The sequence below is a fragment of the Ambystoma mexicanum genome, chromosome 13 (genome assembly GCF_040938575.1).
Source record: "Ambystoma mexicanum isolate Mex_15411 chromosome 13, UKY_AmexF1_1, whole genome shotgun sequence".
In the NCBI taxonomy this organism is placed as follows: domain Eukaryota; kingdom Metazoa; phylum Chordata; class Amphibia; order Caudata; family Ambystomatidae; genus Ambystoma; species Ambystoma mexicanum.
Genome location: NC_090938.1, coordinates 228,317,143 through 228,342,754, shown reverse-complemented (window position 1 = coordinate 228,342,754; position 25,612 = coordinate 228,317,143). Strand labels below are relative to the sequence as shown.

Here is a 25,612-nt window from a genome sequence, read left to right as displayed (position 1 = left end):
GGGGAGGACAATGGGCACTGCTATCGACCGAACTAAGAGACAAAGGATGTAGGAGGAGGACACTGCACACTGATATCAACCCAGCTAAGAGAAAAAGGATGTAGGGGGAGAACAATGCACACTGCTATCAACCCAACTAAGAGGCAAAGAATTTAGAGGGAGCAAAATGTGCACTGCTATCAACCCAGCTAAGAGGCAAGGATGTGGGGGAGGAGGACAATGCGCACTGCTATCAACCCAGATAAGAGGCAAGGGATGTAGGGGTGGGGGGCAATGCACACTGCTATCAACCCAGCTAAGAGGCAAAAGGATGTGAGGGGAGGACAATGCACACTGCTATCAACCTAGCTAAGAGGCAAAGGATGTAAGGGGGAGGCAAATGCACACTGCTATCAAGCCAGCTAAATTGCAAAGGATGTAGGGGGGGGAATGCACACTGCTATCAAGCCAGCTAAGTGTCAAAGGATGTAAGGGGGAGGACAATGCACACTGCTATCAAGCCAGCTAAGTGGCTAAAGGATGTAACGGGGAGGACAATGCACACTGCTATCAAGCCAGCTAAGTGGCAAAGGATGTAAAAGGGGGTGCTAGGGAGAATTCTCCAGAATGCTAATTTCTCTTACCCGTTGAGTCCTTCAGCAGCTTTGCTGGATTTCTAGGATTTACATTTTTCACCTGGTAAGAGTGTGAGCCTTGTTTCCCACTCTTACATGTGTTTTTGCTGTGTGTTGTACATTTTTGCTCATGGACTATGGAGTCTCACCCACTCCATAGGCATCATCTTTTTACTATGTGTCACACAGCACCTTTAGGTCAGTGATACAGGGTTGTCTTTTTAAGACTTCCCACTTTAATCTCCATTTTCTGGGACTGACTACTGTCTCCCAGAACATGTAAAGTTGCCATTGACTTTACTAGCCTTTTTAAATTAACAGACCCAGTACAACCTATCTTCCAATAAAGTACTGGAAGGGTTAATAGTTATACCTTTTTGTTTGATTTTCATGGAACATTATTTTGTTACCCTTCTCTAAGATTTGGCTGGTGGCAGTGGTATCTACCATTTTTGTTCTACCGCAAGCTATGAAAATTGCCTCGGTACCGTTAGAGGCTATGCTGGTAGCCTCAAACACTAAACCTGCTGGAGCCCATTTACTTTTATTTGTTTCCTGTCGAGTTTATTCGCCATTTCTTTTTGTAAAGATCTTTCTCTTTTTTTTCTCTGCGCGCCTTACCAGGTTTGGTTCCTTTGTTCACCGTCCTTTGGCGGGCTTCTGCACAGAAGCCCTTTTTAGGCGCCTGAGTGTCTGAGTGGGCAGGATGTGAGGGAGTGGTTTGATACCCCCTGCACAGGGTCTCCTTGGAGACCCAAGTTGCACTCTAGTTTGATTGGCTAGGCGGCTGTCCTGCCAGGACAGCCACCCTGCTGTGTGATTGACAGCTAGGCTGTGTGAATTGTGGAAAACTGCTTAAAAGCAGATCTCTGGGACTTGGAAGGCAGCGTCGCCACTGGAACGAGAGAACCAACGAGGAGCTGAAGGAAGACGACTGCTGCAACTATTGGACACCCCGGTGAAGCCCTGCTGTAGGTCCAATTCACCCGAAACTCTGACGACATGGAAGATCTGCAAAGAAGCTTCTCCCCTTGAGCTTGGTGGGACCAACCAGCTCACCAAACACCAAACGCTGGCCTCCCTCTCCTGGTCGATATTGCTGCGCAACAGTGAACCGGATAGCCAGGAGGAATGGAACCTGTTTGGGTTTTAAGGAGTGCACCTTTTATTTGACGGTTTGCTCTGCTGCTGGCTTCTTCCCTGGGCAGTGCAGGACCCTACAGTCTTCCTCCTTCTTATCACCACGACAGTCAGTTCAGGAACCGTGAGCCTGCAGAAACAGCCAGGAACCACCATCTCAGCTACAACATTCTTCTTCATTTAAGGTACTGAGCAAATCCGGTCGTTCGTTTCGTTCGACCGCGGTGAAAGTGTTTGAAATCTTTCGACTCTACGAAGGCTTGTCCTTCCCTTCTCCATTGAATAACTTTTGCTCCGATCAACTTTGTTTTGAACTCTTGGCAAAGACTTAACCGCAAACTACTCTGAACTGTGTGATCCTCTGCAAAGACTCTGAACCATTAACACTGGCCCAGTCATATTGACTTGAATCCTAGTTGTAGTAAGCCTTTTCTAGATTTCCCTGCCTATCACGTGTTGGTGTTGTTGATTTTGGATAACCTTGTCTTTTCCTCCCTTTCAAATTGCTGGAGTGCCATTTTGCTCACACTTCATTTTGAGCTTAACTTGTCCAGAATTGATTGGGGGTTATTGTAGTGTATTAAGATTGTGATTTTCTGCTGCTTTATATAGTGAACTGTTTTATAACTGATGGTGTAAATAAATGTATATTCGTTTACTCAGAAACCTTGAATCAGTGTTTGTTTGAACCACAGTAATTGCTGTCCTTTGTGTAAATTCTGATAATGCTCACTTTACTCTTGAGATAAGTCTGACTGCTCATCCATAGCTACCACTTTACTGGGTAGTACAGACTTGTACCAAAGGTGAAATTGTACTTACACTTGTAGTCTTAACTGTGTGCGGTGTTCCCAAAGGGTACTGCATATGTTTCTGCCTAAAGGGGGGTGGACAATGTGCACTGCTATCAACCCAGCTAAGAGGCAAGGGATGTAGGGGGGGGCAATGTGCACCTCTATCAACCCAGCTAAGAGGCAAAGGATGTAGGGGGAGGACAATGCACAATGTTATCAACCTATCTAAGAGGCAAAGGATGTAGGGGGGGGACAATGTGCTCTGCTATCAACCCAGCTATGTGGCAAATGATGTAAGGGGGAGCACAATGTGCACTGTTATCAACCCAGCTAAGAGGCAAAGGATGTAGGGGGTACAATGTGCACTGCTATCAACCTGGCTAAGAGGCAAAGGATGTAGGGGGAGGACAATGTGCACTGCTATAACTCCAGCTGAGAGGCAAAGGATGTAGGGGGTACAATGTGCACTGCTATCAACCTGGCTAAGAGGCAAAGGATGTAGGGAGGGGACAATGTGCACTGCTATCAACCCAGTTTAGAGGAAAAGGATGTAGGTGGGGGGCGAAGCGCACTGATATAAACCCAGCTAAGAGGCAAGGGATGTAGGGGGAGGACAATGTGCACTGCAATAACTCCAGCTAAGAGGCAAAGGATGTAGGGTGAGGAGTATGCGCACTCCTATCAACCAGCTAAGAGGCAAAGGATGTAGGGGGAGGACAATGCGCACTGCTATGAACCCAGCAAAGAGGCAAAGGATGTAGGGGAGAGGACAATGTGCATTTCTTTGAACTGAGCTAAGAGGCAAAGGATGTAGGGGGAGGAAAATGTGTACTGCTATGAACCCAGCAAAGAGGCAAAGGATGTAGGGGGGAGGACAATGTGCACTTCTATGAACCCAGCTAAGAGGCAAAGGATGTAGAGGGGAAGAAAATGAACACTGCTATCAACCCAGCGAAGAGGCAAAGGATGTAGGAGGACAATGCACACTGCTATCAGCCCTGCTAAGAGGCTAAGCATGTAGGGGGGAGGACAATGTAGACTTTTATCAACCTGGCTAAGAGGCAAAGGATGTAGTGGGAGGACAATGCACACTGCTATCAACCCAGCTAAGAGGCAAAGGATGTGGGGGAAGACAATGTGCACTGCTATCAACCCAGCTAAGAAGCAAAGGATGTAGAGGGGAGGACAATGGGCACTGCTATCAAACCATTAGAAGGCAAAGGATGTAGGGGGAGGACAATGTGCACTGCTATCAACCGACCTAAGAGGAAAAGGATGTAGGGGGGAGGACAATGTGCACTTCTATCAAACCAGCTAAGAAGAAAAGGATGTAGAGGGGAGGACAATGGGCACTGCTATCAACCCAGCTAGGAGGCAAAGGATGTAGGGGGAAGACAATGTGCACTGCCATCAACCCCGCTAAGAGGCAAAGGATGTAGGGGGGAGGACAATGTGCACTTCTATGAACTAAGCTAAGAGGCAAAGCATGTAGGGGGAGGACAATGCACAATGCTATCAACCCAGCTAAGAGGCAAAGGATGTAGAGGCGAAGAAAATGAGCACTGCTATCAACCCAGCGAAGAGGCAAAGGATGAGGTAGAGGGCAATGTACACTGCTATCAACCCAGCTAAGAGGTTAAGGATCTAGGTGGGAGGACAATGTGCACTGCTATGAACCTAGCTAAGAGGCAAAGGATGTAGGGGGGAGGACAATACACACTACTATCAAACCAGCTAAGCAGCAAGGCATGTAGGGGGGACAATGCGCACTGCTATCAACCCAGCTAAGAGTCAAAGGAAGTAGGGGGGAAGACAATGTGCACTGCTATCAACCCAGCTAAGAGGCAAATGATGTAGGGGGATGACAATGCACTCTGCTATGAACCCAGCTAAGAGGTAAAGGATGTAGGGGGGAGGACAATACACACTACTATCAAACCAGCTAAGCAGCAAGGCATGTAGGGGGGACAATGCGCACTGCTATCAACCCAGCTAAGAGGCAAAGGAAGTAGGGGGGAAGACAATGTGCACTGCTATCAACCCAGCTAAAAGGCAAAGGATGTAGGAGGAGGACACTGCACACTGCTATCTGCCCAGCTAAGAGGCTAAGGATGTAGGTGGGAGGACAATGTAGACAGTTATCAACGTGGCTAAGAGGCACTGGATGTAGGAGGAGGACAATGTGCACTGCTATCAACCCAGCTAAGAGGCAAAGGATGTGGGGGAGGACAATGTGCACTGCTATCAACCCAGCTAAGAAGCAAAGGATGTAGGGGGGAGTACAATGTACACTGCTATCAAACCAGCTAAGACGAAAACGATGTAGAGGGGAGAACAATGAGCACTGCTATCAACCCAGCTAGGAGGCAAAGGATGTGGGGGGATAATGTGCACTACTATCAACCCAGCTAAGAGGCGAAATATATAGGAGGGAGGACAATGGGCACTTATATCAACCCAGCTAAGAGGCAAAGCATGTAGGGGGAGGATAATGTGCACTGCTATAAACCCAGCTTAGAGGCAAAGGATGTCAGGGGGAGGACAATGCACATTGCTATCAGGGACGACAATACGCACTGCTATCAACCCAGCTAAGAGGCAAAGGATTTAGGGGGGACAACGTGCACTGCTATCAACCCAGCTAAGAGGCAAAGGATGTAGGGGGGAGGACAATGTGCACTGTTATCAACCCAGCTAAGAGGCAAAGGATGTAGGGGGAGGACAATACACACTACTATCAAACCAGCTAAGCGGCAAGGTATGTAGGGGGGACAATGTGCACTGCTATCAACCCAGCTAAAATGCAAAGGAAGTGGGGGGAAGACAATCCGCACTGCTATCATCCCAGCTAAGAGGCTAAGGATGTAGGTGGGAGGACAACATAGACAGTTATCAACCTGGCTAAGAGGCAAAGGATGTAGGGGGAGGACAATGCGCGCTGCTATCAACCCAACTAAGAGGCAAAGGATGTGGGGGAGGACAATGTGCACTGCTATCAACCCAGCTAAGAAGCAAAGGATGTAGGGGGGAGTACAATGTACACTGCTATCAAACCAGCTAAGACGAAAACGATGTAGAGGGGAGGACAATGAGCACTGCTATCAACCCAGCTAGGAGGCAAAGGATGTCAGGGGGAGGACTATGCACACTGCTATCAGGGACGACAATACGCACTGCTATCAACCCAGCTAAGAGGCAAAGGATTTAGGGGGGACAACGTGCACTGCTATCAACCCAGCTAAGAGGCAAAGGATGTAGGGGGGAGGACAATGTGCACTGTTATCAACCCAGCTAAGAGGCAAAGAATGTAGGGGGGGGACAATGCGCACAGCTAAGAGGCAAAGGAAGTAGGGGGAGGACAATTCTCACTGCTATCAACCCAGCTAAGAGGCAAAGGATGTAGGAGGAGGACAATGCACACTGCTATCAGCCCTGCTAAGAGGCTAAGCATGTGGGGGAGGACAATGTAGACTGTTATCAACCTGGCTAAGAGGCAAAGGATGTAGGGGGAGGACAATGCACACTGCTATCAACCCAGCTAAGAGGCAAAGGATGTGGGGGAGGACAATGCGCACTGCTATCAACCAAGCTAAGAAGCAAAGGATGTAGGGGGAGGACAATGTGCACTGCTATCAAATCAGCTAAGAGGAAAAGGATGTAGAGGGGAGGACAAGGGGCACTGCTATCAACCCAGCTAGGAGGCAAAGAATGTAGGGGGAGGACAATGTGCACTGCTATCAACCCACCTAAGAGGAAATGTATGTGGTGGGATAATGTACACTGCTATCAACCCAGCTAAGAGGCAAAATATATAGGAGGGAGGACAATGGGCACTTATATCAACCCAGCTAAGAGACAAAGGATGTAGGGGGAGGACAATGTGCTCTGCTATCAACCCAGGTAAGAGGAAAAGGATATAGGGGGAGGTCGATGGGCACTGCTATCAACCCAGCTAAGAGGCAAAGCATGTAGGGGGAGGACAATGTGCACTGCTATAAACCCAGCTAAGAGGCAGAGGATGTCGGGGGGGAGGACAATGCATACTGGTATCAGTGAGGACAATACGCACTGCTATGAACCCAGCTAAGAGGCAAAGGATGTAGGGGGGGACAATGTGCACTGCTATCAACCCAGCTAAGAGGCAAAGGATGTAGGGGGGAGGACAATGCACACTTTTATCAACGCAGCTAAGAGGCAAAGGATGTAGGAGGAGGATAACGCACACTGCTATCAGCCCAGCTAAGAGGCTAAGGATGTAGGGGGGAGGACAATGTAGACTGTTATCAACCTGGCTAAGAGGCAAAGGATGTAGAGGGGGCAATGTGCACTGGGATATAGGTGGGTGGACAATGTTCACTGTGAATGGAGGGAGCCTGAGATAACCAATGATTTATTTGGGAATTTGAAAAAAGGTCCCCCAGCTCTCATCTTCAAAGCCCTCTCTTTATTGGCAACGTCTCCACTAGATTAAGGCAAATCGGGAGGATAAGGACTGGAAGGCAGCTGAGGGGGGCTGAAGGTCAGAATGTACTCTCGAAGTCTTAAGTAACTGAGGGGTATCTCACTTCAAGGAGAGCACGACTGGTGCACCAGTTGCAGGCAACATTGTTCTGTAGTCTTCTTAAAGAAGTGCCCCCATGCTGAGCAGTGATGAACACATAACATGTGTGCCTATTACAGTAGATGAAGGATGCACAGGTTATACTGTAGGGAGAGATCAGGCAAAGCTAGTACTGCATTCTTGTTCTTAGCCGGAATAGGCTAAACACTTAATTCACATTTATTTTGAGCTGTAGGTATGTGTCCCTTTTTGAAAATAGCAGAAACAAGTACATACTGAGGGAAGACGCCCTATCCCTGATAAGGGAGAACAGGAAAGAGAAGTAGGCACCACTTCTTATTCAAAAATGGATTTAGATGTACTGCACGTAATTAATTATTTGGTGCCAACCTATCAACCAGCTATGCAGATAGATGGTTTACATGTTTTGTTTGATAATGCCCAACAAGGTACCATGTTGCATTGTGCACTCATGGATCTGGTGTAGCATGCAAACATATTCACTTTGTTTCATTCTGGTTCACGATGAAAAGGCAGCCTGACAACATCTTTACAAAAATCCAAACATTTCTGAATGGGAACTATAGGACGTCTAGAAAAACAGATTAAGTTATATCCGGAAGATAGTTGAACCTAAATAGTAAGTACAACTACAGTTGATCTTCCTCAAACGTAGACATATTCACACAAATAATGCTTTAATATGTAATGAATCAGTGTAATGTGATTGCAATATCTTCGATGTCGATGAGGCAGCAGGAAGTGGCCAATGCAATCAGTAGCATCCATTGATATCTTTCCTCAAGCACCGAGTTATCATTCAAGAAACCGAAATACTGTAACCTCAAGAGACAAGAAACATGGCTTATTACATGATTATACACTGTGAGAAGGTAACCATCTGCCAAGCTGACAAGAGAGGGGCGCTAGTTACGTTGAATACCACTGAAATTGTATTGAGTGTTTGGATGAGTGATACTTATGCGGAACTGAATCACGATCCTTCCAATGAGATTCAGTCCAATTTGGCTTTCTCACTGGAACATGCTTTGGACTCAGGTTGGATTAATGACAAAATGAAGAGCTATTTGACAGTCTAAAACCCCTAAAACTTTCCGTCGCTAGAGATCCCAGGTACCACCGGGACATTACATGTCCCGGCAGCCCGGGTATTCAGGTGGCGGAAAGTGTAAGTCCCCATTCCCATGGAGTCCCATAAGAATCGAGGGGAATGGGGACACGGACGCACTAGCACTGTTTCTAACGGTGTCGGTACTTCTGTGAGAACTCTATGGGTGGGTGCCATTATGCCCGGCAGGTCAGACTTGTCGGGCGCAATGGCCCCCACCTGCAAAGTTGTATTGTGGCGGTCCGGAAAGGGTGCCAGTACGGTGCCACCGGCACCCTTGCTTCCCAGAGCGCCACACTTGTAATGAGGTGCTTACCGAAAGTACGTAAACATCCTACTAAACTACCTGGATGACCCATATGGGCAGCCACTGAAAGGATTCTACAACCTCTTGGCACATATATTGACCTTTTTTGCAACCTCTTATTCAAAAACCAAAGATCTACATCAAAGACGCCACCCATTTGTAGCACATATTAGAGACTGTCCATTTTGAGACCAATGACATCTTGTTTAACAATGTTTATATATTTCCATACCTCATGACATAGGGCAGGATGCAGTGGAATGGATTCTTATCAAAGAAAGTCATAAGGGAGCAGCCAAAGAATGTGTTGTGTTACTTTTGGAATTCATTTCACAGAGTTCATACTTCTGTTTTCAAGACAAATATTACATGCATGCATCAGGCATGTCCATGGGTGCCCATATGGCACTGATGTACAAAAACTGTTTTATGCACAAATTCTAATTAGATCATATCATCAATCATCCTGTATGGCATAAATATCTCAAATACTGGGGCGGATACATCGACAACATATTCTCTGTTAGGCATGGTACAATGATGTCACTACTCTTTTCCCTAGAATACATTAATGCCACTGATGACTGGATCTATTTCAGAGCTGATATTGTGAACCCAGCTGTCTATTCTCTTGATGTACAGCTAACACCAGGGATATCCACTTTAAATACTAGCCTATTTCACAAACCGGCTGATAATAAAAATGTACTCCATCGTATGAGTTTTCATCCTCCAAATACAATTAAGAAGTGGCCTTAAAATCAATTGCTACGGGTAAAGAGAATCATTAGTGATGAGCAACCATGCCAGGACGAATTTGCAAGATTGCTGGAAAAGTTTTCTGACAGGGGATAGTCTCATGAGGAGCTTAATGATGCATAGCAGAAAGTGCTCAGTAGGTCTTGAGAGTCCCTTCTACATAGTAAGGGAAATGAAACACAACCGTCTATTGTACATATATCGAAATACTGCATACAAAGTAATTTGATCAGGAAATGCATACAGAAACATTGGGACATACTCAACTTTTTCCTACCCCTTTAATGTTCGCATTTCGTAGGAGCAGTAAATGATGAGATGTACTAGTGTGCAATGATAGTGACACCCAGAGTATAATAATCGCCACTGGCCAAACAGTTCCAGTTCCATGCTAACACTCTGGCAACTGCCACAGTATCATTAAAGGAATATCTTATTTCACCCTGTGTTAGTGGAGAATATCTTACTTAAGAACATTGCCACATGTGATTCTGAGAGTGTTATATATTCAATACTCTGGCCCAATGGCATGTAGGGCAGACTTCAAGGAAAGCACGTATAAGATGGAATGAGCACCATTCATGCATTAAAACCAATAATTTGACCTCATCAGTGGCTAACAATTTTAAGGACAATGGCCATTCTATTACCCAATTAAGCTTAGAAATATTAGTAGTTATTAATAAAAGGTACATTTCTGGTCATTTGCATAAGAGGTTAGAACAGAGGGAGGCGTTTGGATTCACAGTCTTAATGCTTTGGTGCCCGGAGGAATGAATGAGGATATGACCTTCCATTGTTTATTGTAACCAACTCATGTTTTCTGTTCTGCAAGGCCTCTATTTTGATAGGTTGATTCTTAATGATGATTTGGATTTATTATTTTTCTGTACCTGAGAGACTCTGAATTGGTTTCTGTTTTCCCTGTTTAATAATACCCATTTTTCTTATCTCTATTCTGATAGGTTGATTTTTAACAATGCTTTTGCTTTATTGCGCTTTTGTATCTGTGACACCCTGTATCCTATTTTAGGTATATGTTTATTTTTTATATTTGTTGGTTAACTTGTTAATGATGCTGTAAATTACCTGTTCATTTCAGCTGTAGGATGTCCTATGGATGGAGGTTATTATGCTCTCATTCTACATATTGCAATTTGACATCATTAAGATGAGGACACTACCTGTTTTGATGTATATATAGTCAAGCATATTTCACCATTGGCCTACACATTGACTTACACATTGATTCCTATGTAAACTGTTTATTACCAATTATGTATGTTTTTCTGATGTGTGGTGACACTTACCACCCTTCTTGTCGCAATCCGGTTTCCGTATTTGTTTTTGATCTTGTTTGTCTCTTGCCACACTTTTTTCATTTTATTACATATTTTTACTTTTGTTTTTATTTTTATTTTTCCGTATATTTTCATTTTTTACTGCTTTGTTTTTGTTTATTTTTGATTGTTTCACTTTTATAGTTGCATTTCTTGGATTAGTGCCCTTTGCTTTTCACTTGCCATTTTCATTTTCTTTCACTTTTTCTGAAATGTGTTCTTATGCCCTCTCAGAGACCCTTATACGTCATAGTCCTACGAGTCATTACGCTGTCTTCATCATCAGGATGACATTATCGAGCTTTTACATGATGACGCGACCATGCCCGTGCGTTCACGAAAGAGTTGGTTGCTGGCTTTTTAAACTTGCGTGGACTTAATATAATTATTATTTTCAGATTTATGTGGCTTACCACCATATGTTTTTGTTGCACCTGGACATATCTTCTAGCCAGGTATGTTTTGTTTGTGTCTATTTTTGGTCAATTATTGGGAAACTTTAATCACAATAATTAGTTATCTTAGCAAACTTTTTTGGATGGTCACTGAGACATTCTTATTTTTCTTCATCCACAAACATTGCCCTGATGAAGGACCAGCATGGTACCAAAACGCATTGGCCACTTTCTGTCTGTCTCGTTGAAATCAAAGATATTGCAATCACATTAAACTGATTCATTACACATTATAACTTGATTTGTGTGAATATGTGTAAGTGTGAGAAAACTCAACTGGAGTACTTACTACTTAGGTGCGTCTATCTTCCGGGTATAACTTACTCTGTTTTTCTAGACTTCCTAACTTTCCCATTCAGAAATATTTAGATTTTTGCAAACAAGTTGTCAGGCTGCCTTTTTGTCGTGAAACAGAATGAAGCAAATTGAAGATTGGTGCATACTGAGCCAGATGCATTAGTGCACAGGGCAACATGGTACTTTGTACTTTATTATTAAAGAAAACATGTGAGTTCAGTCTGTCGGTCAAACAACAAGTGCTTAACTTGACAGCTGCTAAGAGACAGCACACGAGACTGTTTGCTTTACCTACCTGAGTTCTTTGTGCGGAGTTCCCCAGTGCAAGGGAGGGTTTACCTCTCACTGCGTGTTGAAAGCACTGCCTGTGCTTCTTCCATGCTGCATGCAATGGGAGGTTTGCTGGCAGTCACCTTGTGCGTGCAGGGCGTGGCTTGACACACTGTGACAATTCTGATGTCATGGGACACGGCAACAACACGTTTTCATTGCGCAAGCAAACTCAGAAAGATAAGTCCATTAAATAAAAGCTAATACTGAATTCACATGAAAATGTGCAACCTCAAGTTTTAAACATTGAATATACATGAAAATGGGCAACCCCTATTGTAATTTGTCACTCTAGGCAGTGGCCTAGTCAGCCGTATTGTAAATATTCCCTTGTCTGCAACCCTGGGATCTCCAGATGTTGTGACCACATCTCTAACAGCTGATATAGTCAATAGGGAGGGATCCTGGGAGTTGTAGTCCAAAACATCTGGGCTTCAAGACTCTACCCCATTAGCTGGCTTGCTCCCTAAATACATTAATTCCCATGTGCAAAAGGTCGATCTGTGTTCCAGGAAACTCAACTAAGAAATGTGTGTCATTGTAATATTCTGCATTTTGAAGATATTTACTGGCTATACAATGAGGTCCCCTGCCTGGTTCTGGGGTCCGGCAAGGTGGCAACTGAGGGGATAGGTTGACACCCCAAGTCAGACATTGGGTGGGTGGGAGTTCGGGGAGGATCACCCCCCCAAACTCTTCCCACTGTGCTGCTCCATAAGGCTATTCTTGGGGGTCTCGATTCTATCATCCCACCAGTCCAGTAAGGCAGGCCAGCCCTAAAACTGTTGGCCATGCCTAAACACCAGCAGAGACCTTAAAGAACAATACTATCACCACTCCTCCCCAACTGAGAGAGCCTGGACGTCTCACAGAGCAGACTCCAAGCTGCAGCACAGCAAAATAAAGCTTTCCCTTTAAGAGAAATGATTTCTCCTCACTCAACAACACTAGTCAGTGTTTTGAAACTGCAACAGCTTCATCCAATTGAGGCCCATCAAAGGACTCATTTGCCAAATCTCGCAGGACCTGCAATCATCTGTGATTCCGCAGCTGCAATGTTGCCGGCTTGCAGTTTTCCGAACACTAAGAATTCAGTGCAGGAGGCAAAGTTTCAGAAGCACAGTTCCTCGTCAAGATATCCTCCCTCGGGGATATAATGTTCCTCTTTTCCTGCACGTTTGATGAAACAAAGTGTTTTGAAAACATACCCATTATGTTTCCAGCCCCTAAATCACATGCAGTATGCATGGAAGAGCTCAGCACAGTACAAACTTGCGGGGGAGGAGGGGGTCAGCGGAGAAAGATTGAAAACGAAGATGAGGAGAGGCCAATTAAACACTTGGCTCAGCCCCTTAGGCCTAAGCTACCTCAGATGCTCTCTGCGATAACAGCCAATCACAGCTCTCACCAAATAGCCAGTCACAGGTCCAGACCCTCAATGAAAGCCTACCCTCGGAGGAGGGAATACAATGAACCGATACCCAGACCGAATTTCTCAGTGTATGTTGTAGGTGCAGGAGGCGTCCGTTTGGAGAAGGCTGGAGAGTGGAGAGAGCTGGAAGAAGCAAATGTTTCAGAGATAGAAAGGAGTGGGCAAGTTGCAGCAGTTAAGAGAAGGCCGGTGGTAATAACAGAAGGAAGGACTAAACAAGAGGCGGTGGTAAACAAGAAGAATGTGGAGGAGGGAACAATAGAAGAAGAAGGGAATCACATCAGGACACATGAGTGGAAGTCAAGAGGAAATGTTGAGACCCAGGGTGCAGACAAAGGTGGTTAGAGCCAAGGAGATGGATGGAGGTACCCACATCAAACAGCAAAAAAGACAAATAGGAGGTAACATCATGAAAGGAGGAGGGTCCTCCAGAAGAGGCAGACTTGGAGGTAACAACAGCAGGCAGTAACACCAGAGATGGCCAGAGGATGAAATGCATAGAATGGAGTCTGAGATAAGAACAACAGGCAGCAAGGGAAAGACTCAGTTAGAGAGAGCCAGCTCCCATCACCTCATTTTAATATTGGCAATAATGTCATCGGAAATTACCACCAAACTAATTGACCATAACCGACACTCACAGGATTACCAGCGTGGTAGAGGTGGCGATTGCCCCGTTTGTGGAGAGCACAGGTCTCTATGGTGAATTTGGAAGAATTACCAGGAGTGATAATTCCACCGTTGGTAATTCTGGCAGCTTTTGCCAGTAAAGAAAGGCACTTCACTGAAGGGAAATGCTCCACTTCAAGGTATATCCATGCTTTGGTGATGCAGTAGCATTGTGGAAAGTCTATTACCACCATGAAAATGGCAGTAATGAATTGACCACCTTTTTACTGCACCAGCAAACGTTTAATGAGGACCTCATTAGGAAGAGCGGACAGGCTCTGGTGGGCCTGGTTGGCCTTAGGCAGGACCAACTTGTGGAAGGAGGCACATGCCATGGATTTTGCAGTGAACTCAGCAAGGTGGGGAAAGAAAAACCCAGAGGAAGTCCAGACAGCTCCCAAGTAGATACCTTCACCATACAGAAGAGACATTGGTCAAAGGGAGGGTCACCGAGGAAGAAGGGGCCCAATCCCACTTAGCAGAGAGCCATCCTGACCATTTTTTGTGTTTGTGAACATGCCCATTCCTGTACTATTCCGTCTAATTAAATGAATGAACTGCCCCAGGTGGAGTCCTGGGATATCCCCATTGACCTGGCAGCTAATCAATGTTGATAGTGGGACGGTTCACTCAGTAACTCATGGATGATGTAGTGCTGAATTCCTCACACTTCTAAGAACTAGGAACAAAGCTTGTAGGGTTGAGTGTGCCCTGCTGCAGCATTTTAACCAGTGAAGTGCAGGCTTGCTCTGTATCTGAAGTGATAATTCACCATGTGAGATATCCACCCGCATAGCACAGATGTTATCGCGATTGCTCTTTTCTAGTCTCCGAAGGTCAGCCTACCAAGTTATCCTCTGTGGTAGAGGATTGCAATTGGTTATATTTATTACACGCTTAATACCCAGAGGTTTCTAAGCATCGTCTTGCTTCCAAGTCAACTAGGATCAGAGAATTTTGCAGCAGATGTGCCACAGCTAAGGGTCAGGTTCCTGGCCCTGTGTCACTACTTTCTTTGCTAATAGGCATGCATTGTGATAAGGTAATGCTCAAACAGGAGTGCAAAAGAATTTATATTTCAAAGGAGTTATTAAAAAAGAATTGATCTGCTTAAAAGTAATTATCTGCAATTACAGTTATTATATACCATCACCTCATCAAGGTCTGCTGATGCTAGTGATAAGAGTGTGCAGAAAATGATAGTCATCAAAGTCACACTGATAATTCATTTAATCACTTTCTTATCACTGGGTTAGAGTGAGGTGTGCGTGGGATGGCGAGAAATCAGAGAAAAGAATGACATGGATTGACCTGGGACAAGGCTTTGCTTAAAAGTTATTTTAGGGCAACATGCCTACTGCTCTTCAATTGGTGTGTTTTAATCCTTCTGGGATAGGTTCCTTCAGCAGGACTTGTTTAATACAGATTGTGGGGAGCTAAGGGTGGCTGGTCTTCAAAGCCATTTATTATAATAATAATAATTATTCTTAATATTATTATTATTAGGGTATTTATTGTGCGCTGACCTGACTTCGGGGAGCAAAGGAGAGCTTCACATTCATAGGGTGAAGAATTCGCTTGGGGAGCACAGAAACAAGGGAGTCAGGATCTAACAACAGGGGAGGGGGTCAATAGTCAGCAATGGATCTACAAGTAATCAACAAGGGGAACAGTGGACGTCAGATCAGCCAGTATCTGGTAAGGTGGAGTGGAGGGTGTATGGACCTAGGTGTTTGGGAGGAGCCTTTCCTTGAAGAGGATGGTCTTGAGCTCCTTACTGAACTGTAGAAGCGAGGGAGCAAGTTGGATGTTGATAGGGAGGCGGTTCCAGAGTCTTGGGGCATAGACAGAGAAAGCCTGTCTACTGTTTTTTTCCTTCCTGAATTGCCGGAGTTCAAGTCTGCACATGTCCATTCTTCTGGTTGATCATAGGCCTCCGGAAAAGCTGAGTTTCTCAGTGAGGTAGCTTGGGGACATCAGTGTGACAGCCTTGTAGAGGATGTAGCAGGATTTGAAAATGATACAGGCTTGCAGTGGGAGCCAGTGTAGTTCAATGGGGTCGGGTGATGTGGTCGAATTTGCGCAGTCCTTTGATGAGTCGTGCTTTAGCATGCAGGACACATCTCAGGGGGGGCAGGGTAGTTGCTGGAAAGAGCACTGCAAACATCCAGGTGGGAGAGGACCAAGGCTTGGACAGCAGATCTGAAGTTGTTTTCTGAGATGAAGGGCTTGATTTTTCCCAAGGAAAGAAAGTTGGTACTAAGCCATTTGTGTCTATTTTGCTATTATATGATATGATAAGCCATTCATAACGCGCAAAAACACAAGTGTTTCAAGGTGCGGCGAGGCAAGGGAAGGGAAACAGAGGGAAGATAGAGACAGCGATCCTACTAGGCCAGGTGGCATTGAGTGTCGAACACAAGGGACTTGGCACAGGTGGCTAGCTGGGGTGTGAAGCCCTCCAAGTGCATAGCAGAGAGCCAGGTCGGATGTCTGGGTGTTCAGTGTTATTGGTCAGCAGTCGGAATTCAGTCTTGGAGGTGTTGAGCTTCAGGTAAGCACTTGACATCCTTGACTGGATCAATGATAGGCAGGCCTTGAGCATATGGATGTCTTTGATGGAGAATATCTTGAAGTAGAGCTGCATGCCATCTGGGAATTGGTGAATGTGAATGTTGTATGGAGCACAGAGAGTTTTGAGAAGTTTCATGTAAAGATTGAAGAACATGGGGGAGAGAATGGATCCTAGCAGGACTCCACAAGAAATGGGTAGAGTTGGTGTTCTGGAAGAATCCATTTGTACAAACCTGAGGAGATTAGCAAGGTATGATTTGAACCAGCCAAGGATCTTCTCAATGATCCCCATGCAGCGATGTAGATGTCAGTGAGTGTCTGATGGTCTACTGTGTCAAATGCTGCTGAGAGATCAAGGAGAACCAGGAGGCAATGATGGCCATTATCAAGGATTTTAAGGGCATCGCCAATCACCTTGATGGTACCTGTTTCTGTACTTTGTCTGGGTCTAAATCCAGATTGATAGGACTGAAGGGGGTTGTTGACTTCGATTTGTTGGAGGAGTTGCATGGCTATTGCATTCTCAAGGATCTTACCTAGGAAGGGAAGGCGGGTGATGGACAGTTTTTGCTGAGGTTGTCAGGGTTCAGTGCTGGTTTCTTAAGAAGTGGGAGGATGTGTCCAGTCTCGAGGGTCAAGGGGAAAGTGCCTTGAGTTAGGGAGCTGTTGATTTTTGTCAGGTAACAGAGGCGTCCTTCAGTCAGAAGTGTCTTTAGTACGGATGCAGGTAGGGTGTCATCAGCATGTAATGTGGCATTGAGCAATTCTAGAATGGAATTAATGTCTTCCATAGTGAGTGTCTTGAGAGTTTTCCAGGCGGTTGTGGTTTTGCGAGATGGGATGTGTACTGTGCTGTCAGTTGTAGTGTTGGTGTCTATGTTTTGGTGGATCATACTGATCTTATTGATGAAGAAAGAGTTGATGGCAGTGTTTTTCTAGATGGAGTGCGGTATGGTTGGGTCTGGTAGAGGGTTGATGTAGTGTTTGATGGCTTTGAAGAGGGCTCTGCTTTCATTGTTGGCCTTGGCTATGGTGTATTGGTAATAGTTGGTCTTGGTAGTGGTGGCAGTCACCATATAGCACAGAGTTCCTGGGGCAGGGCAAGGTTGGATGTGCTGCAGGATTGTCACCAAGTCTTCTCTTGCTTTCTGATGGTTGTTGAACATGAGTTCTTGAGTGTACCATGGTGCGAAAGGTTTAGGCTTGAGGGTGCATTCTTTCACTGGGGCATGGCGGTTGATGTTGGTTGTGAGGTTAGTGTTGAGTTCTTGGAGGAGCAAGTTGCAGTCCTGGTTAGTCAGCCCATGTTAAGTGGAGATTGGTGAGGTCTTCCATGAGAGCCTCCACTGGGACGTTTGTGAATGATCGGAAGGCTTGTTTGCAGGGTTTCTGATGGGTTTGCTTGACTGGTGTGACTAATGTCAAGGGGGATTGGCAGGTGGTCTGACCAGTCGAGCTGAATTTGAGAGCTGTGATGGAGGGTGGGCAGGACAGTTATGATGAGGTTGTGGATATTATATTTATTTATTATTTATTTGTTTATAGCGTGCCGGAGTCCGTAGGCAGCAGGGCACGGAACATGAAGACGGCAGATGAAACATGTAAAAAAAGACAGAGGAGAAAGCTTCATGGTTGGCAGTCTATGTTGTTATCTGAATAGTAATGTTTTCAAATTCTTCTTGAAAATCAGGAAGTTAGGTTCTAGCCTTAGTAAGGCCGTGAGTTTGTTCCGTTTTTCCCTTTCTGAGTTGGGTCTTTCCTGTGCTGCATGAGGTTCAGAGTGTTTAGTAGGCAATGGAGATATTCTTCGATTGACTTGGGTGCTGGTTTGCCAGGGATGTTGATGTTGCTGTGGAAGATGTTGGCGTGTGTGGGAGACATGGTGGTTACCAAGTCTGTGAGGTCTTTGTTGAAGGAGGTGTGGGCTTGGGTGGTCTGTGAAAAGTGAAACTGTGCATTTGGGAGAGTGGGAAGTGGCCGGAAAGACTATCAAAATAGCCACTGGTGGCGATGTCCAGTTGGGTGCATGGCCATGATGCCTTGTGTTTGATGGCGAGGCCTCTTTGATCTTGTTTGGACGATCTTGTTATAGAATTATGTAGTCATTGGGGGTGAGGACATCTGGGATGTGGGTGGAGGTGAATGTCATCCACGTCTCACTAATGAAGATGGCATCTCAGTCATGTATGGTGATGAGGTAGGCGATGTCAGTTGCATGGTTGATTGCTGAGAGGACATTGGTGATCTTCTTGTAGTTGTGGATGATGGAGTGCTGATGGGGTCTATGGTGATGCAAGTGAGATTTAGATAACCTAGGTGAGAACTTTTCTTTAAATTATTAATATTGACAACATACATCTACAGTCTTTTCTCAAAAATGGAAAACTCCAAAATAGTTTAGGGATCTGAGTCTAGAGCAGATGTCTACAACCTGTGGCTCCCCAGATATTTTGGACTATGACTCCCATGATCCCACCCCACTGACTATGTTAGCATGCAGTGACTGGAGTTGTAGTTCAGAACATCTGGAGACTCAGAGGTTCCAGACATTTGGTCTAGTGAAGGCAGAGAAACATCACTAGTTAAATGTTATGTTTCACATCCTTCTTTTTCTGAAAGCCACATATTGGCAGAGTCAGATCTTTCAGGCAGAGTATTTTAGAGTGATGGGAATTATCGTTGGTGATGCATTCTTGCCAGCAGTTATGTGGTTTCTGCTAGCAGCTACTGATGGACATTTAGCTGAGCAAATTTTACCACCAGGCAGTATAGTTTCTTCTTTTGTAATGAGTGGTATCTAACTGCTGGTACTAATTGCCAATCAATGGCATTGGCATTCAGACCACCATTTCCATAATGAGAAATTGATGACTTCCGCAGAAAGAAATAACATAGCTACACAATACCGAGAGACCACCCAAAACCCACTAACAACCCCCTTCTCTCTTCCACACCCCCACACCTCTCACCTACCACACACGCCCAGAGAGCTAGTGAAACAACCCGCCAAAACACTGAAAACCACACATCACTCTCTAGCCAAACTGCAAAAAAACCTCAGACAGCAAACAACTCACACACTGGACCCTGCCCTTAGAGGATACAACAAGCCCCAGTGCACCAAGCAAAGCACACCCATAAAGCTCACATGCACAGACACCAGTTATTCCAGGTTCTACACGAAGCACCAGATGAGCACATCATCTATCCTATCCCTCTCTCTCTTTCTCTCTCTCACTAACCAACCCAACCCACTTGTCCTTACAGAGCCATGTGAGCGTCTGGAGACCATGGAAATGGCCGCAGTGTGCGGTATAACTCAACTTAACATAACATTTAAGGCAGGAGTCTGCAACCTTTAGCTCTTCAAATGTTATGGATTACAACTCCTGTACATCATAGCCAGCATAGTCAAAGGTGAGGGATCATGGAAGTTGTAGTCCAAGCAATCTGGAGTGCCACAGTTGCAGACCGTGATTTAAGGCAAACACTACACAGATACTATCTTACTATATGAAGAACAAACTAAAGCATCCTACCAATCAAAGGCGGGTAGTTTTCCTGATTACATTATAAACCACGCGTCAACAAACCGATCAGGTATTAATGTCACCAGAATGCTGGGATGTGTTAATGGTTTATAATTCACGAGAACACATGCTTGCTTTCTTTCTCACAGGAAAATATGCATTAAAGACATACATGGAGTAATGTTGGATAGCAGTGAAATGCTTTTGGCAGCTTTTGTTTGGAACGCCCAGCTAACACAGGAAGATCTTTGAATATAAGGATGTAGCGTTTTATTTATACTATAGTTTAACATGGCATGACATGGAAGTTAGGGGGAGATATTTGAATGGTGTGTTTCTTTCTTCCAGGGAATGTTAAACTGAAGGAACAATGGGGACTAATTGACTGATGAGAAAGGCCTCTGATGAATACAGTTAATTGTCTGTAATTAATGGTTTCGGCAAATGCCTGCTCTACCTTTAATTCTAATGCTTCGGTTGCAGTAGTTCTAGGAACAGTGGGACAATTGACCGCTTCTATTCGGGTATACCATGCAACACACTAATATATCAGTGCTTACACCACAAAGCTGCATCACAACACTTACTTTTCTTTAGTGTGGGGAAGCCCACCAAGTAGTGGTAAGAAATATTAAGTGGTGCAGAGACATTCCACAATTCCTGAAAACTTTGCACGTTCCTCTCGGAGCGCAGCTCTTGCAGGGCCACCTCTCGGGCCCACCTACTTTCTTCTTCCTGTAAACAGAGAAAAGGAACGGTTAGATGTAATGTGGTTTAATAGGCATTTGTACAGTGTCCCAGTACATAGATTGCGTCCATCCCTGGGTTTTACCGCCCTGAGTCTTATCCAACAGCCCCTGTCCACTTAGCCACAGTTAGGCAGGCCACTGTTTCTCAGCCATCACTGGTCTGATAGATCTGTGGATACTGGAGAAAACAGAACCTCTCTGACCTGGAAGAACAAGGACTTTTGCTGCTGAATCTTAGCTGTGAAAAATAAGATGGACCTAAGGAGAAGCTCATTGCTGGGCTAATGGACCTTGAAAATAGCATCAGTCTACACTTGTTTGCGATAGGACCAAAACTTGGCAAATGAGTGTATTCCTATATACCATATACAAATGTTTGCTAGAAATGTTGAATGCTTGATCAGTGGTTACACCAGAACTGTAAACATTAGTAAAACATGTGAGTCGTCAGCGAATTGACTTGTAGTGCTAAATGTAGAGCATTACAGTGGAGAGGTAGATATCATACTGTTGTCTCAACTCTCTGATCTAACAGTCTCCTAGTAGTGCATTATCTACTTTCACGCCTGGCACGATTGACTGACCTTGCTTGCACACTCTTGAGTTGAACGGCTTAGATAAGCGTAACAACGAAGACCTCCCCTCCTGGATTGTTCATGCAACATTCACAAGTGGCCCTTACAGAAAGCAAGGGGGAAACTCGAGCCTGGCAGATGGTTTGAGAGGCCTCTGGTAAGCAGCAGATTGACCTAACTGGCTAGCCTCTTTCTCAGGCGTCCCCTCTTATTCTCGACACCAAGTTACGGAAACCCTGTTATGTACACAGGTGTCCTTGCAATGTAATCTGACGTGGGTCTGATTACAAGTTTGGAGGTATTGCACCCGGTAATACCTACACATTGAGCCTCATTATGAGTCTGGTGGTAGCTGTGCCGGTAAAAAGGGCACGGCTGCCGCCAAAGTAATTTTTTTTCCAGTGCCCGGCAATGGGGACTTACGGGGAAATGACAGCCTCGCCGGTCCCGGTAATTGCCCATTGCTGGATAAAATGACTCCCCATTCCCACTGAGTCCGTAGGATTCAATGGCAATGGGGAGGACGGATGCACTGGCACCGTTGATAACGGTGCCGGTGCATCCATCAAGGTATGCGAGCGGGTGCCGTTCTGCCCGTCAGGTCAGACCTGGCGGCCGGAAAGGCACCCGCTCGCAGACCTAGGAGTATGCCGGTCCGGTTGCAACAGCGCGGGTAGCTTACCGGCACCGTTGTTACCGGACCGGCATACTTGTAATGACCCCCATTCTTTTACCGTTATCACATTGGGTAATTACCGGGTGCCTTGGAAGGTCTGCATGAATACAAGTCAAGCAGTTTGTACCGTTATTCACCAATCTGGAGTCCAGTTGGACTCCTTGGGGGAGCTGATAATTACTGAATTTGACAATACTTCAGCCAGTAATTACCGCATTACAGGACTGTTTTTGTGTGGCAGTAAAATCAGCAAAATAAAGCCTGCCGGAAGAAGGAGTTTTGGTAACGAAACTCATAATTTGGCGGAGCTGTAAAACACCCTGTTGCAACAATTATCAGGTGTTTTAACGTTACCACCAAACTCGATTATTAGCTTGGAGTTATTGCAGACGGTAATACTTGCAAACTCTTTTAAAGCTACAATTTTCCTTGTCTCCTGGTAGGTCCCCATGGTTACGAGTCATGCGGGCCATACCGTTATTTCCCATTGTGGAGTCCCCTAGGACCACATGGGGATCCAGTCACTACTACATGACATGAGGCAATACTGCACCCAGTGAATACAGCAGGCGGTACTGAATTTGAGTTTCCGACCCACTGCCTCTTTCACCCCCTCCTTCCTCTCCATGCTCTGTTGATGTTGTTCCTGCTCTGCTTCCTCTCCCTTTTGTATCATTTTCCTCTTGCCCCCTCCTCTCCATTCTCTGTGCTTTTCCTCTCCTCCTCTCTGCTTTCTCTCCTCTCCATCTACTCCTCTCCTTTCTTCCTCCTTCCCTCTCTGCCTCCTCCACTCCTCTCCACCTCCTCCACTCCTCCCTACCCCTCGCCTCCTCTTCTTTTTTCCTCCTTCCCTCTTCACCTTCTGCACACCTCCGCTCCTCTTATTTCTTCCTCCTTCCCCCTCCACCTCGTCGCAGCTCTGCCACACTCTACTCTACACTTGACTCTCCTACACCCGCACACTTTTATTCTTAACACCCCCACCGTGTAACTGTGATTAATATCAGCTGGATAAGTGAGGCAAGCATGTTGGATGGTTGGGTACATTCTGAGTGAGCTACATTGTTTGCAGAGGGCTTTTGACGGGTAGTGGATTGCCCGCATCTCTACTGAGTTTGAAAATCTGTGGTCCGTCATTTTGACTTTAGTATGACAGCAGTCTGCGATCATGGCTTCTTCTGAGTCCATTACACACTCAATTTGGGATGCTTGCATGATACCATTTCTTGGTGGTTTATGCCACCCACTGGGATCTGCAAAGGGCGATGAGAGCCCCTGGGTACTCTCCATAAGCAGTACTCACAAACTCCCATAGACTCCAGCAGAGGCCAGTGAGCGCAGGGGTGGACTGGAAACTAAAAGAGGCCCCGGAAATAATTTTCATAGTAGCCCCATACTACACCTTTTGAGCAAGCCCAACCCTTTTCCTATGAGAAAACGTGTAAATACCTACACAAAAGAGGCCCAGGCAGCAGAGGCCTACTGGAAAATCTCCAGAGTTCCCTGTAGGCCAGTCCTGAGTAGCGTCCCTCTCTATGCCCACCTCTTATGCGTTTTCATTCTGGCGCACATAATGCCTAGGTTTTAAGATGATCCCCAGTGTGGATGGAGTTTTCCTGGAGACAGTCAAGGCCTGGGATGGAGATGCTGTGGCATCCTTTGTTTACCGCCTCTGGATCCTGCATCACATGGTGGTTAGTGGGTCTTGGCCCCCGGTTCTACGTTGAAATACCGGATCTAAAATAACGAGACCGAAAAGGCTGAGGACTCTTTGGTTGAATTTTGAAAAAGACCTTTTTCTTTTTTTGTGCTTTTCTATTTTTTTTTTAAATGGTGCTGTGGTGATGAAGTTAAACAACTAAAAGCCTCGATAGTGCCTCCTTCTCCTTTGGACGCAGGGGCTGAGGGCAGGCTAGACTCTCCCGAGAGGTAGGTCATTTGTGAAGAGTCCAAACAGTGGCAGTACAGTGAGTAATAAAAGAAAAGGAAAGACCTATCACGTCTTCACAGAATAACAGCCATTGCAAAAACCACGCAATAATACTGAACACTGCTGCAATTGAAAACAAAATAAAAACTAAATACAGACGTAGGCTGGATAATTGAGGATTATAATTCAGGTACAAGATTAAAAATAATGAAAGCCATTGGATAAAGGTAAGGAAAACACCAATGTAGACATTTAACTGGCACTGGCGAAGTTAGAGACTGGGGAGTTGACTCGGGGTTAGGCTGGTTGGTCAGGGTTGAATCCTCAAGTTATCTGCCTTAGTTCCTGTGTTTTGGCTCTGCGGCATGTGTCCTCGACAGATGGCGCAATGGTGCAACTTTTTAGGGAATTCAGAAGTGCCTCCGAGTCAGAGGGTCTCAATGGCATCAATTAGCAGCTAATTCGGGAGAAAGCTGAAGAGTCATTCTGGCTGTTTTGCGATTGGCAAGGTCCCTCGATGAGCTCCGCGGTGCAATGGTGTCTTCAAAGTAGGTAGGTTCAACTGGCTAGACCAGCCAGTTTGGCAATGAAGTGGGGTTATGGTGGCTCATGAGGCCATCCATTGCATGATGACGTCTTGCTGTTCAAAGGTGGTTCATTGACTTGTTAGCTGAAAACTGAATGTAGGTTTTTTGGTTCTGCAGAGCAAGAAAGGTGCCAGGACTGATTCCTCAGGAGATTGGTCATTGCCAGATGACCACGTGTACGGGAGCTGTCAGCTGCGCAGGATACACGAGACGCCTCCAGGCACTTTTCCTTTTGAGTCTCTTAGTCTCGTGTCCTAGGAAGCAGCCGAGCTCCCAGGTCTTCCAGCTTATGTCCCTTCTCCTCCCCAGGGTCATTGGGTGGAGGGTCTCACTCCCTTCTCTAAGCAGCTCGCTTCCCTCACATGGATGGAAGCTCTGAGTCTTGGCAAACCCCAACAGTTATCAACAGATAGGTGCTCCCCCGCTCCATCTAAACATAGATCCTAGCAGAGGATTAGGGGCTTCCAACCACCCGCCCCCCATCCGGGCCCATCTCTGACCGCCCTCGAGGATCCAACTGAGACACTGATATGATATGACTGGTAATTTATAACGCGCTTAATACCCAGAGGCTTCAAAGCGCGGTCCCAGGGATCAGACCTGTGTTGCTCCGTGTCGTCTTGCTTCCAAGGCATGCACGTTGCCCCTGAACTATCCTCCCAAGACCTGCCTTTGTTGGACATCATGCCTCTTTTGCCTCACTTCCCAGGGTGCCTTGCCCTAATGGAGTTACCTACAGCGTCAGCCGGCCACCTCGGGGCATATCGCCTCGTTATCTTCCATTAGAAAGGGATCCAGCTGCATTTATCTCCCATTGCCCAAATCATCCTTTGCTGAAATGCTCCATATGTTTATTTTGGTATTAGCCCACTTTTAGAAGCCCCCCTTACCATTCAGTTGAAGTGTGAAATTGCCACTTAGGAGCAGATAAGTCTTTTTGGCTCGAGCTGAAGCCTTCTGGTATCAGCGCGGGAAGAGGTACTGCTTCCTCCACATTCTGCCCTATCATCAGGACACCTCCGTGAAGGGCACATTTACTAAGTTTATCTCTGTTACAACATGTGTGTCTATAATAGTGTTTCTCTTCACACCAGAGCAGAATCCTTTGGGGGATCTGCTGCTTTATATTTAAGCATGCCTAGCAGACATTATGGGGGCTGCAAG

The 25,612-nt window shown here is 45.6% G+C and overlaps 1 protein-coding gene across 2 annotated transcripts in view; it reads right to left on the bottom strand.

Moving 5' to 3' along the window:
- LOC138521115 (alpha-1,3-mannosyl-glycoprotein 4-beta-N-acetylglucosaminyltransferase C-like) overlaps window positions 1-25,612 on the bottom strand; it is a 303,408-nt gene that overhangs the window by 14,238 nt on the left and 263,558 nt on the right. For both annotated transcript variants that reach the window (XM_069633684.1, XM_069633685.1), the window contains exon 2: window positions 20,519-20,666. In XM_069633684.1, the coding sequence (XP_069489785.1) occupies window positions 20,519-20,666 (148 nt within the window). The remainder of the gene's footprint in view (window positions 1-20,518; window positions 20,667-25,612) is intronic.